The following is a 17,274-nucleotide window of genomic DNA, read 5'->3' as shown; positions in this document are numbered from 1 at the left end:
AGGTTGATGGAGTCACCCTAATGCATATTGTTCAGGCTATTTGAGTTCGTAGAATGGCTGTCTTTAACACCCTGGGTTTTTCCGAGAAAGAGACAGCAGCCATGTGTTGTTTGTAGACTAAAATCACCGAGAGGTGACCAGTGATCATTTGGCTATTTTTGTAACAAAGACTTGTCTGTCAGTTGTGCAAGGAAATTCTGTGTTCTCTAAATTCACCCACTGCCTTGTGACCCCAGCAGATGGAAGATGATGGAGAGATCCTTCCAGTTCGCTTTTGTTATTATTGTTTTTTACTTTTCTTCTCCTGGGGAGGGCCTACACTTACTCATTTGATTCCATCTTTTATATTGCTAGGGGTTCAGTAACTTCTGTTACCTGAGAAGACTAAGGTGGTAGGGGAGGGGCAGCTTTTACCTCACGGGCTTCACATTCTATTGTATTAGGTGGCTGTCATATTTCCAAAACGATTGCTTTAGTACTGCTTTGATGACCAACATCTTTTCTCTTCCTGTAGGATGTAAAGAACAGAAGAAACCCTCGCCTGGTTCCCTATGCCCTTCTAGATGACCGCACCAAGAAATCCAATAAGGACAGCCTCCGTGAGGCCGTGCGCACCTTGCTGGGATATGGCTACAACCTGGAGGCGCCAGATCAGGATCATGGTATTTTTTAAAAAGGTTTTATTTATTTATTTGAGAGAGAGAGAGATAGAGAGAGAGCATGAGCAGGGGGAGGGGCAGAGGGAAAGGGAGAAGCAGCCTCCCCACCGAGCAGGGAGCCCGATGCGGGGCTCGATCCCAGAACCCTGGGATCGTGACCTGAGCCAAAGGCAGGCTCTTAATCCACTGAGCCACCCAGGCGCCCAGGACCATGGTATTTTGGTTTTCCTTTCTTCCTCTCAGCCTGCAAAGTTGTGTAGTAGTTCTTCAAAGCCAAATAATTAACTAAAAGTGGGGAGTATAGGATGAGTCCTTTGGGATGTCATCTAGTTTGTAATTTAGGCCAGTGGTTTAGAGCATTTTTTTTTTCCTGAAGGACACTTGAGGGATTAGACTCCTCTCCCATTTGAGTGTCTCAGGACCACAGTGTTTCTGCCGGGGGAAAAAGTGGGGTTACCTTCCCAAAGAGTTTGAGGTGAGCAGTTAACTCTCTTAACTCGGGTTTTGCCCCCACCCGACCCCACCAGTTCTCCTTCAAAAAAGAGTTGGTTTAATTGCTTTAGCTAGTGTCTTCTGAATCTTCATTATTTGATACTCATACCTATAGGTAATTGTAACTAATTAGTGCAACATTTTGCTTTAAGATAAACACATTAGAATAGGTATTCAATAAATTTGTGTTGAAGAGATGGGTTTTCAGATGTCTTATAAAGAACACATTTCCCTTTAAAATAATACATTTTAAGAATATAGTTTAAAATATCAGTATCAATTCCTTTATCCTATGCCTGAAGTTTGAGTTGGTATGAATATCCATATTTTAAAATTGGCAAAGTGAAATAAACAATGTGTGTTTCCTTATAGTGCCTATATTTTTTTGATAGAAAGTTTTTAAAAAATGTATTCTTAATATTCTCTAATGACCAATATCTTCAGTGTTGTATCTGTGCATAGAAATCCAGACTGTAAGTAGTAATAATAGCTAATGTTTATATACTGCTTATCATGTGCAACAAGTATTTCTGAGACCTTTACAATTACATAATCCTCACAGTAGTAACCCTGTGGGGATGGCCCATGCATTATGCTCATTTTACAGATTAGGAACCTGAGATTCAGAGACTGCTGTGCCTTTCCATTTACTATGTTGTCGATGCAGAATCCCATTCCCAGGCATTCTGATTCCAGATTTCAGTCTCTGGAGTTGATTCAGTATGTAGTTAACATCTTAAGAGCTCTTAGTAGATATTGAGTCCTTACATTTGCTGCAAATAAAATTAGATATTCCCTTGATAACAATAATATTCGTAATTATAATATAACTCCTTATTTTCTCTTGAGGTCAGTTTTATAGCAACAAATATTTGGTAAACCCTTATTAATGAGATGCTATCAGGTATGAAAGGTACCAGAAGGATCCCTGTCTTAAAGAGTCTGTAGTTCACATGACCACTGGAATGGAAATACACAATACAAGGCTTCTAAGCTAAGACGTAACAGAATTACTGAGTAGTATTCTATTCTAATAAACCGTAAGTTTTTTTATCCATTCTTCTGTTGATAAGGATTTGGATTGTTTCCAGTTTTTGGCTATTATGAATAAAACTGCTATGAACACTTGTAGACAAGTCTTTGTGTGGACTTAGACTTTTCATTTCTCTTTGGGTAAATATCTAGGGAGTAAAATTAGTGGATCATGGGACAGATAGAGTCTTTATAAGAGGATTCCAGATGGTTCTGCGAAGTTACTCCCATGACCAACGTATGAGGGTTCCAGTTGCTCCCACATCCTGGCCAAGAATTGGGTAGTGAATCTTTCTGATTTTAACCATTCTGGTAGATGCAAAATGGGATCTTACAGTTTTAATTCTCATTCTCCTCGTGAATAATAATGTTGAAATTTTTTTCTTATACTTAATGTCCATTGGTATAAGTGGTCTTTTTTCTTTTTCAAATCTATATCCGTTTTAAAAATTGGGTGGTTTTGTCTTTTTATTGAATTTTAAGTATATATAATTGTAAGCATATATATATATATATATATATAAATTTTCTGGATATAAGGACTATGTCAGATATTGGAAATAATTCCTCGTAGTTTGTGGGTTGTGCTTTCATTTTCTCGTGAGATCTTTCAGAGAGCAGAACATTCTTAATTTTGATAAAGTCCTTTATGATTTTTTTCCCTTTATGGTCATATATTTTATGTCCTGAGAAATCTTTGCCTATGCAAAAACAAAGATTTTCTCTTATGCTTTCTTCCAGAAGTTTTATTATTTTACTTTTTCGTTTAGGTCTATAGTCTAATTTGAGTTGCGTTTTGTTTGTGATGAGAGAATAGGTCAAGGTTCACTTTTGTCCAGGTGGATATCCAGCTGTCTCAGCACCATTTATTGGAACAAATTATCCTTTCCTCATTAAATACCTTGGCACCTTTGTCAAGTTATCTGTTGACCATTGTGTTCTATTGATCTATATGTCTATCCTTAAGTCAGTACCACACTACTGTCCTTATTATTATAACCTTATAAAAAAATCTTAAAGTCAGGTAAGGTAGGTCCTCTAACTTCTTTAAGAGGTTTTTCAGTCTCCTTTTTTCTTTGCATTTCCTTATAAATTTTAGATTCCACTTATAAATTTGGTTTTGATGGGATTACAGTTGACTATGCAGGTCAGTTAGGGGAGAATTGACATTTTAACAATATTTAGTCTACTAGTTCATGAATGTGGCATAGCTTTCCGTTTATTTTGGTCCTCTTTAATTTGTCTCCTACTTTCAGAGTAGAGGTCTTGCCCGTTATTTTTTAGAGGTATACGATATTTTGGAACTGTCATAAATGAAACTAGTTTTCATTTCATTTCACCTTCCAGTTGTTCACTGTGAATATGAGAAACACAATTAGTATGTATATATTGTTATTATATCCTGTGGTCTGGCAGAATTCATCTTTTTTTCTTTTTCTCGTTCTCTTTTTTTGTGTATAAAGTATATAGGATTTTCTACCTACATAACCATGATGTCTCCCCCCACCCCACAAAAAATTTTACTTTTTCCTTTATAATTATCATGCCTTTTTTGTCTTTTGACTTAGTGAACTCGTTAAGACTTTTACAGTGTTTAATATACGTGGTGAGAGAGTTTATCCTGCCTTGTTCCCAGTCTTAAGGGAAAAAGTCTTGATGTTTCACTATGAAGTATGATGTTAACGGTAGGTCTAGATGCCCTTTATCACAGTGAAGAATTTCCTTTTTCTTCCTAGTTTGTTGGGAGCTTTTATCATGAATGGGATGTTGAATTCTGTCAAATACTTTTCTTTTTTGCCATTTATTGAGATGATTATATATTCTTCTCCTTTATTCTGCTAATACTGTGAATAACACTGATTTTTGGATGTTAAAATAAGTTTGCATTTCTGCAATAACTCTACCTGGATGTATTATGCTTTTTTATATATAGCTGGATTCTATTTGCTATTTTGTTAAGGATTTTTGCATATATGTCATAAGGAATACCGATACGTAATTTCCTTTTCTTGCAACATCACTTTGTCAGTTATTGATATGAGAGCAATAATGGCTTCATGATATAAGGTAGGAAATGTTCCCCCTGTTTTCTGAATTCGGGTTAGTTTTGTATTCTTTCTTACTTTAATGTCTTATAGAATTTATCATTAAAACTGGGCAAACAAAACAAAACTGGGCATATCATTTTATCTTTTAGGAAACTTATTTGATTATGAATTCAATTTCTTTAACAGCTTTTATGGGAGATATTTAGATTTTCTCTTCTTATATCAGTTTTGATAAGTTATACATTTTCAATAAGTTAATTTCATTTAAATTGCCATATCTATTGGCATAAAGCTGTCCTAATGTCGCCTTATGATCCCTTTGATGTTTATAGGGTCTCTAGTGGCGCTTCTTTTTATTCTTTGTGTTGAGAGTTTATGTTTCTCTCTCTCTCTTTTTTTTTTAAGAATTTATTTATTTATTTTGACAGAGAGAGACACAGCGAGAGAGGGAACACAAGCAGGGGGAGTGGGCGAGGGAGAAGCAGGTTTCCTGCCAAGCAGGGAGCCCGATGCGGGGCTCGATCCCAGGACCCTGGGATTATGCCCTGAGCCAAAAGCAGAATCCCAATGACTGAGCCACCCAGGTGCCCCTATGTTTCTCTTTTTTGGTCATGGTCAGCCTGCTTAGGGATTTATTGCTTTTATGAATCTTTCTAAGAGTGAATTGATCTTAAATGTATTTTTTTGGTTAAACTTTCAGGTACTTATTTATTCTTCCACATTACCAATCATGGATTATTATGAGTCAGTTCTCATAATTATGAGTGTCTATGTCTCCTGTCTCCTTAGGATAATAACAGCACTGTTGAGAGACTGTGGCATCCAGTCTCTCAGACTTCAGTCTTTGGTTAGTGTTAGAGCCCCTGGCTTCACAGCCCCATGAGCGCTCTTTAACGTGACCTACTAACTGTACATTTTAATGAAGAACTGGATATATTTATATGATCCCAAGTGTTGACAAGGATATGACACAAAAGGAACCCCATGTGTTTTTGTTAAGAGTGTAACTTGGCAAAGGTGATGTGTGAAAAGCTTGTATTATATAGAAACCATGAATATGTCCCAGAAAATGCTACATACACTTGGATGTAGAAACACTCATGTATAGGTCCAGACAGGCGTGTGTAGGAATGCGTTTATTACAGCATTATTTATGATCATGAAATCTGGAAGCATCCTATGTGTCTATTTCTGGGAAATATTATTAGATAAAAATAATAGAAATGTTAAAAAAATATAACATGGGCGCCTGGGTGGCTCAGTTGGTTAAGCGACTGCCTTCGGCTCGGGTCATGATCCTGGAGTCCCGGGATCGAGTCCCGCATCGGGCTCCCTGCTCAGTGGGGGGGTCTGCTTCTCCCTCTGACCCTCTTCCCTCTCGTGCTCTCTCTCATTCTCTCTCTCTCAAATAAATAAATAAAATCTTTAAAAAAATAAAAAATAAAAAAACATAACATGCAGCAATTCAGAAGTGGTGATCATGAAGTATGGGATAGAGCAGGAATATAATACCATTAATATCATTTCTAAGTATTCTACAGCTTACAAGAATACAAACCATCCAAGGAAAAACAGCGCACATATTGGAGTAATGCCAGTGATGGAGAAGGGAGTGAGGAAATGTATTTTGTGATCAAGGATTAAGAAAAAGGAAAACAAAAGCAATAGAGGAGACTTACACAGTCCAACAGAATAATATGAATGAGCTGAATACTGTAGTCTCTGTTTGAGCTCCCAAACACATATTCATACACACACACACACCCTCTCCCACACATACTTATACAAACACAAACACACACACACACACACACACACCCCAAAATAAAACAAAAATCAGATTAGATAACATCCTGGCATTGGAGCTGGTTAAAATTACGATGGTACATTCATACAATGGAATATTATGAAGCTGTTAAATACAATGCAGTGCTAATGGGAAACAATTGCAAGTGTTTCTTATTAAGGTTAAATAGCAAAGTCATGAACTCTGCGAAGAGCATGGTACTATTTGCGTTATAAGGAAGAATATACGTAAATGCTTACACATGCACAGACGGACCCTGGATAGACACAGAAAACAATGGTAACAGTGATTGCTTCTAGGAAAGATAGCTAGATAGCTGACAGACAGCTGTGGGAGGGGAAATTTACATTTTGCCACATATCATTTCTTTTAAATTTTATACTGTATTTGCATTACCCATTCAAACAAACAAAATAAATGCACTGTTAAAAAAAATTATGGTTGACATACAAGAAAGGGAGTGCATTTTACCCTGTACAAGGAAATGTGCAGTATATGCCGGAAAAAAATAACTAGTGATGGTTATATTTTAAAGACATTATTAGTCAAGGGCATAGACTGTGTCAGTTACATCTAATATATTCACTTTTAGGGATAACCTTATTCCCTGGATACTGCATAAGATGTTGCCCTTATGACATATAATTTTACAGTATTTACAACCATAATACAATTTTGTCTTCTTCACACCCTTGTGAGGCAATGTATTGCTACCTTACAGTTACCTACTTTCTTGTTGCCTATGTGAATTTAAAGAAGAAAGGGAAGGAGTTCATATTTATAAAATCCATGTTTGGGTTTAATGTTACTTCCATATTTCAAATCATCCTCATTTCCATTTGCTTTTAATACATAGTTATGGAACATCTGTGCCTAGTTCTGGGGATTCAAAAATGAGTAAAACCGTTTTTGCCCATAGGTAGCTCTCAGGGGAGGCAAGGAAGAGAGACTAAATTGTCAACACTATTATGTGGTATAAGAATTAATGCTCAAGTGTCCCAGCAGAGGGTTTAACTAAGCTTGGTGATGTCAGAGCAGTCTTCACAGAGGAAGTATGTTGGTTATCTATTGCTGTGTAACAAATTTCCCCCGAAAACTTAATGACTTAATGAACATCTCAAGGTTTCCATGGTTTGGAATTTGAGAGTGGATTAGTCAGGTAGTTCTGGATCATGGTCTGTCTTGAGGTTGCTGTCAAGTTGGTCAGGGAAATGGTCATAAAGACCTCAGTGGGGCTGGAGGATTTGCTTCTAGGATAGCTCGTTTGCATAATTGTTGGCCAAAGGATTCGGTTTCTCTCTGGCTTGTAGCAAGAGGCCTAAGTTCCTTGCCAGTAGACCACCTCATAGAGATGCTTGAGTGCCTTCACATAGCAGCTGACTTCCCCCAGTGTGAATAAGACATAGTGTGTGGGGGAGGCATCAATGCCCATTACAGTTACTTCTACCATATTCTGTTTGTTACAAGTGAGTCAGTAAAGCAGCCCACACTCAAACCCACACTTTTTGAAAGGCAATGTGACAAAATATTTGCAGACATGTTTAAAAGTAGGTAAAGCTACGGTAAAATTTGGAAGGATAAATAGGAGTCAACCAAGTTCCATGTATTCCAAGAGAATGCTGTGTCTAAAAGCTTGGAGCCACGAGGGAGCATTGCACATGGCGATTTCACCTTTGTGTGGCTAAATGTAGAGTCTGAGAAGTGGCAGGAAATGAAGTAGAGGAGGCAGTGATTGGAAGAAAAAATAAGAAAGGTTTCTCTATTAAAAAAAAATCTAGTGACTCTTGGGAGAATGGGTTGAATGTGAACATAAGTGGAGGTGAGGACAACAGTTTGGCTATAAAAGAAGCGTAGATAAGGAGTGTCGAGTCCCAGGCTTTGGCAATACTGTTCACAGAGAGGACAGACTCATTCTATGTTTAGAAGTGGAATCAGCAGAAGGACAAAGCAGGTGTCAGGGATGGTTTCTGGGTTGGTAGATGTCAAGTGCATCCACCTTCGCAGGGAGCACGGGAGTCAGAGCAGATAGAGATGGGATATTGGGGAGATTCCAAGTTTGACTTTAAACATGTTGAGTTTGGGGTGCCTGAGTGGCTCAGTCGGTTATGCGTCTGAGTCTTGATTTCAGCTCAGGTCACGATCTCAGAGTTGTGCTGTACATGGAGCCTGCTTAAGATACTCCCTCTCCTTCTGCCCTTCCCCCCTCCTCTCTCTCTCTCTCTCTCTCTCTCTCCCCCCCCCAAAAAAAAAAGAAAAAAAAAGTAAAATAAACATGTTGAGTTTGAAATGCATGCGAGACACTAGACAGAGCTACCAGGACTCAGTTCCATATGTAAGTATAAAGCTGAGACTGTCCACTAGAGAGGAAGAAAGGATTAAAGATTTCATTTATTTATTTATTTTTATGGGTGGCATTTGGACATTTTTTTATGCTCAGGGAAAGAACCAGCAGAAAGTAGGAGGTTGATGATAAAGGAAAGGAGCTAGAGGAAATGTAGTGTCTGAGAGGGTGGGGGGTGAATTCAGAGCATGGATGAAGGGACTGGCCTAATAGGGAGAACATCTGCGCCCCTAAAGAGGAAAGAGGTCAGGATTGAAGAGAATGGAGAAACCTGTTTTCATGGAAAGTCAGGACAAAGCACAGGGAATTCTTGCTACGTGGGTCCTATTTTCTGTTGAAATATAAAGTGAACTTACTTGCTAAGGGGGCAGGAGTGGGAGAGGGCTGGGCTGTGTTGGAAGCCTTAAAGAGAACAGTGAAGATTTGCCAAATGTAGACTTCTAGGTTGGCTTTTCTTTTTCTTTCCTTCAGCACTATGTATATGTCCTGTCACTGGCCTTCTGGCCGCGCCCCCGCCCCCCGTGTTTTCTGATGAGACACTAGTTGTTACTCGTATTAAAGATCCTTGTATGGGATGCCTTGCTTCTCCTGGTCCTTTCGAGATTCTTTGTCTTTCAGTAATTTGATTATAATGTGTCTAGTGTGGATTTCTTTGAGTTTACCCTACTTGGATTTTGGTGAGCTTCTTGGAACTATAAATGAATATCATCATATTTGGAGAGTGATCATTGTTTCTTTAAATATTCTTTCTGCCCTTTTCCTCTCTTCTGCTGAGATGTCCCTTATGTGTATGTTGGCATACACATAAGGTGTCCCACAGGCCTCTCTGGCTGTTTATTTTTTCATTGCTTTTCCCCCCTCCAGTTTTTCATACTTGATAATCTCAGTGGATCTATCCTCAGGTTCATTGATTCTGTCTTTTGCTAGCTTAAACCTACAAGTGACCCCTCTAGTGGGATTTTATTTTCAGTTATTGTACTTTTCCAGAATTTCCGTTTGGTTCTTTTTTATAATCTCGGTCTCTTTATTGATATTCTCTATTTGGTGAGACATCATTCTCATGCTTTTCTTTTGTTCTTTAGACATGGTTTATTTTAGTTCTTTGAACATTTTTAAAATAGCTAATTAAAAACCTTTGTCTAATAAGTCCAGTATCAGGGACAATTTCTGACTCCTTTTTTTCCCCTGTAGGAGACATACTTTCTTGTGACTTTGCATGTCTCACTCTTTTTGTTGAAAACCAGATATTTTAAACAATATAATACAGCATCTCTGGAATCTCCCCTTACCCATGGTTTGTTATTATGCTTGTTGTAATTGTCAGTCATTTGTTTGTTTAATGACTTTCTTAACTAGTTTTGAACACTTTTTTTTTTCTTTTTTATGTGTGGCCCCTGGAGTCTGTCTTTCATTAGCCTCATAGTCAACTAGGGATTGGGCAGAGACTTCTGTAAATGTCTGGCACTTACAAGTCTCCCAGTCTTTGTTGAGGGAGAGGCTTTGTGTGCCTGTTGGGACAAGCCTCCAACATACCACCAGGCAGTCCTCACTTTAGCCTTCACTTACTGCTTGTGCAAAGCCTTAAGGTATCCCAGTAGTGAGAACTCATGGGCTTCTCGGGTCTTTCCAGAACACACACACACACACACACACACACACACACACACACACACACACACACACGCCTAGGCTCAGGCCTGAGTGTGGCAATCTGGATTGCCAGGATTACACTGGAACTTTTCACAAGCCACCATGGACATGTCATTCCTCAGCTATTCTTTTTAAATTTTTGGTCATCTTAACGCTTGCCTCACTAGTGGTTACTGAAGCCTCAAGCAGCTGCAGTGCTTAAAAAAAAAAAAAATTGCCTCTGATTATTGTCAGCAAATGCCCTTGGGGAAATCATTGTTTGCACTGGGCAAACAAAGGTCAAATAAAGAGAAGCCTTGCAAAAGGGATTTTCCAAGGAACTACCATTAAGGGAAAATAATGATAGTTATCTGTGAATTGAGCTTTGGAGGAATTCTGATTCCATTTTGTTCCCTCTTGAGGCGTCTAGGGTGCTGATTTTCACTGTAATGGAGAGGCTATTGGTTTTCAGTGTGCATGTAGCTAGAGAGAAGGGGATGGCACCGAAGCAAGTTAAAACCCCAGTAAGCCTGCTGTCCTTAACAAACATTCATCCACTTTGATCAAATAACATGGCCCAGCTTGTTGCCAGACTTTGGCTAATTTCTAGAGCTCTGAAAAGTTGATTTTGACAGTGTTTTCCAGTGTTCTCATTAGTTTTATGGAAGAGGATTTTTGGAGGTCTTTACTCTGTCTTGCTGATGACATTCAACAATAAAAATTAGAAATGGTTGTTTTGTGGGATGTAACAGAGCTAGTTGAGAACAGATAAAAAGACTGCAGAGAAACATTAATGGTCCCATTGAGATTGGAGACTATGGGCTAGTCTAGTAGTAGCGCCAATCTGCCGTGTGCCTGTGCTTTCCAGCAAGGTCAGTAGAGCAAATAATAGATGTTGAGGAGAATGAAGACCCTGAAATCAGACAACGGTTGGGTTTGACAGCAAATAAGGAGAAGAGAAATAGGGCAGAAGACGTCAAAGGCTATCTAGATAAGGGAAGCCTAGGAAGAAGTTAATGTGTTCAAGGAGTGAACGTGTTTGTGCAGGAAATGAGGACACTAGAAGGAAAAGGTGGTGATCAGAGGATGGCATGGTATCTGAAAGTTGGGAATTTAGAGAGAACCATTGATTGTTGGTGGGCAGGGTCTCATCGAAGTTCCACGGGCAACAGATAGGCTAGTGTAGTGTACTCTGCGGGAAGGCTGAGATCCTGTTTCTTGTGCACCACTGTGTCCTGGTATACGATAGAATGCCAACCTCATCGTAGGGATTTGACTGTTCTTTATGGAAAATACATAAGAAAGATTTATTTTTTTAAAGACTTTATTTATTTATTTGACAGAGAGAGAGACAGCGAGAGAGGGAACACGAGCAGGGGGAGTGGGAGAGGGAGAGGCAGGCTTCCCGCGGAGCAGGGAGCCCGACGCGGGGCTCGATCCCAGGACCCCGGGACCATGACCTGAGCCGAAGGCAGACGCTTAACCCACTGAGCCACCCAGGCGCCCCAAGAAAGATTTATTTTCTAAGTGGAGGAATCAATAAGGGGAGAAAATGACATCTGAGTTGGGTGTGGAAGGGATCAAAATGTCAACAAGTAGAGAGTAGATGAGAGCATTTCTGCCAGAGGGAAATTATATCTGATGTAATTAAGTATAGAAAGATTTGAGGGACGATTGGTAGTCTCATCGGGCAAAATTATGAGCTGTAAGTGGGGAGAAAGCACTACTGGTTGAAGGTGAAGGATTAAGACAAAATAGGGAATATCTTGAAAGGCCCGCTAAGAAATGTGGATAAATTTGTGCAAGGAATTCTAGCCTCAGGAAGTTTTAAAGCAAAAGCTTGATGTGTGATCACAGTTTACAATAGCAATATAACTATGGCAACAGTGGGAAGGAACAGATTGGAGGGGGAGAGTGCTCGGAGATAGACCAGTTGGGAAGCTTTGGAAAATTTGTGATTTTCAGAACAAGGATGGTGAACATGGAAATTAAAAGATAGATGGGAGAGATTTTATGGAATAAAGCAAAATAAATCTGGTGATTACTGAGATAAAATTAAAAACATAACTGGCTGTGTTGCCCTTGCTGACATTAAAAAGAAAGGGCTTAAAAATTTTGATGAAATTGAATCTAACCCTATGTACTTAAATCACGGGTTATAATTTGTTTTCTATTCATCAGCTTACATATTACACCTTGAAGATGAACTCAGTATGCGAAACATACTAACTTTGGAGTATTGTTCTAGATAACATTTTAAGACATTTGAAACACTAAGTTATTCTTCCCGCAAGGTTTTATCAAGGTTTGAATTGTTTGATTAGAAATAATACCAGGAAGTTGAAAGGATGACTGGTTAGTATCAATAATTTTTAAAATTGTTATGTAAACACACCTGAAGGATATGTGTAAAAATTTTTTTAGATATCTATAAAATTTTTAAAGAGACTAGCCTGCCTGCCTTTATAGCTTATTATAAGTAACTTACATTTTTTAATACATAATTAGATCTTGATTGCCCCCTAGTGGTAAGTATCTTTTAAAGGTAGGGTTTGGAGTACAACGTGTATGGATGCTTTAGGTCCTATTTGGTCAGTCATTGGTATGTGCCCTCTTTGTGCCAGGATCCCTGGGGTCCTGGGAACACAGGATTTTATCAGGCCTTACCATTTATCTTGAGGTGGTTTGTTAAAGGCACAATTCCTGAGTTTCTTCTTTGAGTATCAATATCCTTGATAAAATTCGCCAGGAATACGTGGGCTAATGGTTCATTTTTTTTTTTAATGTCAGTTATTGTTATGTTCATTATAACAATAGAAGAAAATCATCTATACATACTTACATGAGCTAGAGTCACCTACCAAACTTATATGAATGTGTAGTGTTTAAAATTAAGGAAAGCATAAGAATTGCATATTTGTGGGGAGAGCTCTATGCCTTTGAGACTAACACTGCTCATTAGGTATTTGTCTGGGCTCCTATGTCCAGGCTCAGGAAAGTCTTTGTTCCTAGATATACTCTCACAGGTACTTAAAGAACACCTACTTTGTGTCCAGCTGATTGATGCCACAGGGTATGCAAAATAAATTGTTACAGATTGCCTGGGATCTTTTTTTTTTTTTAACTTCTGTAGATCCAGATTTCCATTTAATGTTAGTATTTTATCAAGAAATAGAATGCTGAACTGTTGCTTCTTGCAACCATGTTTGTAAGCTGCCCTAAACTAATGTAAAAAATATAGAATAGGAACCATGGATCATACAGACGTTTGGAGGAAGATCCATGGAGGTTACAAGTCCCTTGCATAATGGTGTCTATGAATAGCATGTGCGTTTCCAGTTCAGGTTGAGTCTCATCAATGAGTGTAAGAATAATGCGAGAGCTAAGGTCAGGAAAAAAAAAAATACCAGGACCAAGAAATTCTGCATTGTTGCCTGTGATTGCCACACATTTTCCAAATGCTGCCCCCTATTTTCATTATCTATATGTAGAGATTTTTCGTGGTAAATCTTATTACCAAGAGAAATTTGTAGTGGCTTTTTAAGGAAATGATCTGTTACATTTTTTTAATAACTTTGTATTGTTATGTTAATCACCATACATTACATCATTAGTTTTGGATGTAGTGTTCCATGATTCATTGTTTGTGCGTAACACCCAGTGCTCCACGCAGAACGTGCCCTCTTTAATACCCATCACCAAGCTAACCCATCCCCCCACCCCCTCCCCTCTAGAACCCTCAGTTTGTTTTTCAGAGTCCATCGTCTCTCATGGTTCGTCTCCCCCTCTGATTTCCCCCCCTTCATTCTTCCCCTCCTGCTATCTTCTTCTTCTTTTTTTTTTTCCTTAACATATATTGCATTATTTGTTTCAGAAGTACAGATCCGTGATTCATCGATCTGTTACATTTTTATACCAAATTTGCCTTCCGACATACTTGATGTAAGCTCATATTAAAATTTGTTTGCTTTCCTTGAAAACACTGTGCATGTGAGTGGGGTCCAATGGCCTGGAAACATAAAAAGGGAAAAAAGAACTTGTGAGGTTTTTTTTTAGTATTTTAGTTTTCTAAAGAACAATATTTTATCCTTAGAAAATTGGGAGTTTAATTTATTAGTACATACTAGAATACAATGTATGATTTTATCTGCAAATGTTGACATAATTAAAAATATGGATAACTACACGGGAACTTTTTTCTTTCATGAAAAGTAACTTCCAAATGTCCATGTGGATCTTGGTTCAGTATTCTGTGTGCCTTAGAGTAATCCAGGGAAGGTTGCAACCATGACTTAAGGAAGTAATGGATCAGTGTGCTGTTACTTGAGGAAATATTACATCTGAAAATCTGACTTTTTTTTTTTTTACTATTGCAATATTTAGAATTTTTTTTTTTTCAAGTAGGCTCCACACCCACTGTGGGGCTCGAACTCATAACTTTGAGATCAAGCCTCGCATGCTTTACTGACAGCCAGCCAGGTGCCCCTGGGCAATTTTCTTAATTGCAGTAACTGCCTCTAAGTATCATAAAATCTGATCATATTTTTTTCCTCAAAAAGCAGTTTGCTCTCCTATCTCCCAAAAATCATTGTTACTAAGTAACAGACATAAAAGTTTTTTATCCTTCACCATAGAGATGTTTCTCATTCAGGTTCCTGTCCACCCCCAACTTGAATGTATTAGAAACAAACTTTTTCCTCTTCAGAGGATTCCGTACATGCAGCATGCTCCATATACTATTATGAATGTCTTATTTTTAAACTATTAATGCATTTATTTTTCAGCAAGATGTTTGAATGCATTGCATGGTGTGTGTGTGTGTGTGTGTGTGTGTGTGTGTGTGCGTGTGTGCGTGTGTGCGTGCACCCATGCAAGGTGGCGTTTTGAATTTGAGGCTGTCACTGCTAGAGACATGACAGTTGCTTAGAGCAGACTAGGTTGTTAGGGGTGTGCATGGGTGTGTACGTGGTGGTGGGGGAGATGGAACAACAAAAGTTTTGCCTATTCAGAAGCTTAAGCTTTTAACCAGCTTTTGAAAGATTTATCAAGAGATACAGTTCACCTGTATGTCCTGCAATCAATAGAAACATCTTAGCCCATTGTTTCTTGATGCCAGTCTAATCTTCAGTAGATGATCTGGCTGTGTGTTTATTGGCAAGCTTATTTGAATTATTTTTATATTTCTTGTTTGTTCATATCAAATCATGGTTAAGCTGATATTAAACTTCTATTATTTATAAGGTCTTTCCCATCTCCTGAAAGGAAAACAGATGAGAGCTAATATTTAACCAGGACCTGTTGATTCTGTGCCTGCTATTGGAGGCAGAATGGAAAGAACAGGGGCTGTAGCATTAGGCAGCTCTGGAATTCTTCCATCTGTTAGTTGTGTGACTTTGGTCAATGTCACTTAAATGTTGCCTTCTGTCTAACCCAGATCTTAGCTGAGCTGACAGTTTATCCTTTGACATATCAACTCAGTGGACCCTTGTCCTCATGCCCTGTGATTTTCTAAGGACTTAAGTTCTCATGGCTGTCCTGGCTCCAGGCCCCTGGGTCTGAGGTTTTGTACTCCTGGCATTTTCAATCCATGTGCGTCTTATTTTTACATATACATATGCCCCCCCACCCACCTCTTTGCACCACACTGATCCTTGATGTTGGACTTGGCCCTTTTCTTTTTCCCTCAAAACTTAAACGCAACATTTGTATGTGTAGCACATTATGATGAAGGTGTGAGATATTAGCAGAGCTTTGCTCTTAGCCATCCTGTCTGGGAAATTAGTCAATGGTTACCCTTCTCTAGTATTTATCTCTTTACCTTGTTGCTTTCTCTCTCCTCCTCACCTTCTGGCTGCTTCTTCCTTCTTCTTCCTCACCCCCAAGTGTCTATTCATTTCTTGGGCAGAACAGTTCAGGTCTCTTTTATTCACTTCTTTCCATCCATGACCTCAAGTTCATCTCAGTTTCCACCGCCAAACCGCCAAGAGGCTGAGAGGCTTTCCCCTGCACATAGTTCCCTCCTGAACCCGGGGCTAACAGAGGAAGCACTGCCCACCCTTGCAAGGTCACTGAGGTTTGACACCAGTCTCTCCAGTGGGAGCCCTTGTGCTTTCCCTTTCTCCAAGCTGGTTCCATGGGATGGTGGCTGATCCATGTGTATGAAAACACTTCATAAAATGTGAGCCTGGGTAAGAAAGACCGTATGGTTACCATCATCCCTGTTAACTTTAATTACAGATGTTATGGGACATCCTCCCTCCTCTTTCAATTTCCCACCCATTGATCCCTAGGATCTCTTTACCTTCACAGCTGCCAGAGCGGAAGTGTGTAGTGGCACCGGGGAGCGGTTCCGAATCTTCCGTGCTGAGAAGACCTACGCTGTCAAGGCAGGAAGATGGTATTTTGAATTCGAGACGGTCACTGCGGGTGACATGAGGGTTGGCTGGAGCAGGCCAGGTTGTCAACCTGATCAAGAGCTTGGCTCTGACGAACGTGCCTTTGCTTTTGATGGCTTCAAGGTAAGGAGACTTTGCTGAGCCCCAGACGCTGAAGTTTGTAGGCTCCTGATTTTGTAGGCTGCTGTCTGCCGGGGCATGTACGCCTGTGTGTGCCTCCATTGCCGTCACTCCTCTGGGGGAGGGCAGCAACATTGGGACTTTCTGGAGCACAACCCCGGAAAAAAAGGTTCCCGGTCCTTGTGATCTCAAAACATGCCCCTCCACACCCCTTCCCCCCAGTGAAATTCAAGAAGTAAAACATTGCTTCTCCACCGTTATCAAAAAAATGAATCATCTTTGTCGGAAGTGTTAAAAATGCGTATGCTAACTAAAAATGCACACGCTTTGACACAGCAATTCCATAGAAGGAATTTATCCTTGAGCAGTAATGGTAGGTGTGTGCATTTAATAGCCATGAGAGTGCTTAAGACAATGTTTAAAATCACAAAAAGTTTTCATTTTCAATATTATAATTTTTCTTACAGTGGATGGAAGCTGGTCAGGTGCTTGTTCATTATTTACTTAGGCATTATATAAATGTTTAAAAATTATTTTATGTGTAAAAATATTTTAAAATAAAAAATGTATATAGGCATCTATCTACAGTAGGATAATGATAGCTATTTTTGACTGATAAAATTATATTTTATTCCTTTATCTTATTTCCTTATTTTCTTTGTGAATTTGCATTCCTTCTCATAGGAAGGGAAATGTTATTTTTAATTAAAAAAGGAAAATTAGAAAAATAAGCAATCATGAAGAGATTTGA

At 38.9% G+C, this 17,274-nt stretch overlaps 1 protein-coding gene across 1 annotated transcript in view; it reads left to right on the top strand.

Moving 5' to 3' along the window:
* Window positions 1-17,274, top strand: part of RYR2 (ryanodine receptor 2) — a 732,757-nt gene that overhangs the window by 467,343 nt on the left and 248,140 nt on the right. The window contains 2 exon segments of the mRNA XM_027588196.2: window positions 515-662; window positions 16,318-16,526. Coding sequence (XP_027443997.2) covers window positions 515-662; window positions 16,318-16,526 — 357 coding nt within the window.

This window comes from Zalophus californianus, chromosome 15, assembly GCF_009762305.2.
Source record: "Zalophus californianus isolate mZalCal1 chromosome 15, mZalCal1.pri.v2, whole genome shotgun sequence".
NCBI lineage: Eukaryota > Metazoa > Chordata > Mammalia > Carnivora > Otariidae > Zalophus > Zalophus californianus.
The sequence above is the reverse complement of the archived record's forward strand: the minus strand, read 5'-3'. Positions and strand labels throughout refer to the sequence as shown.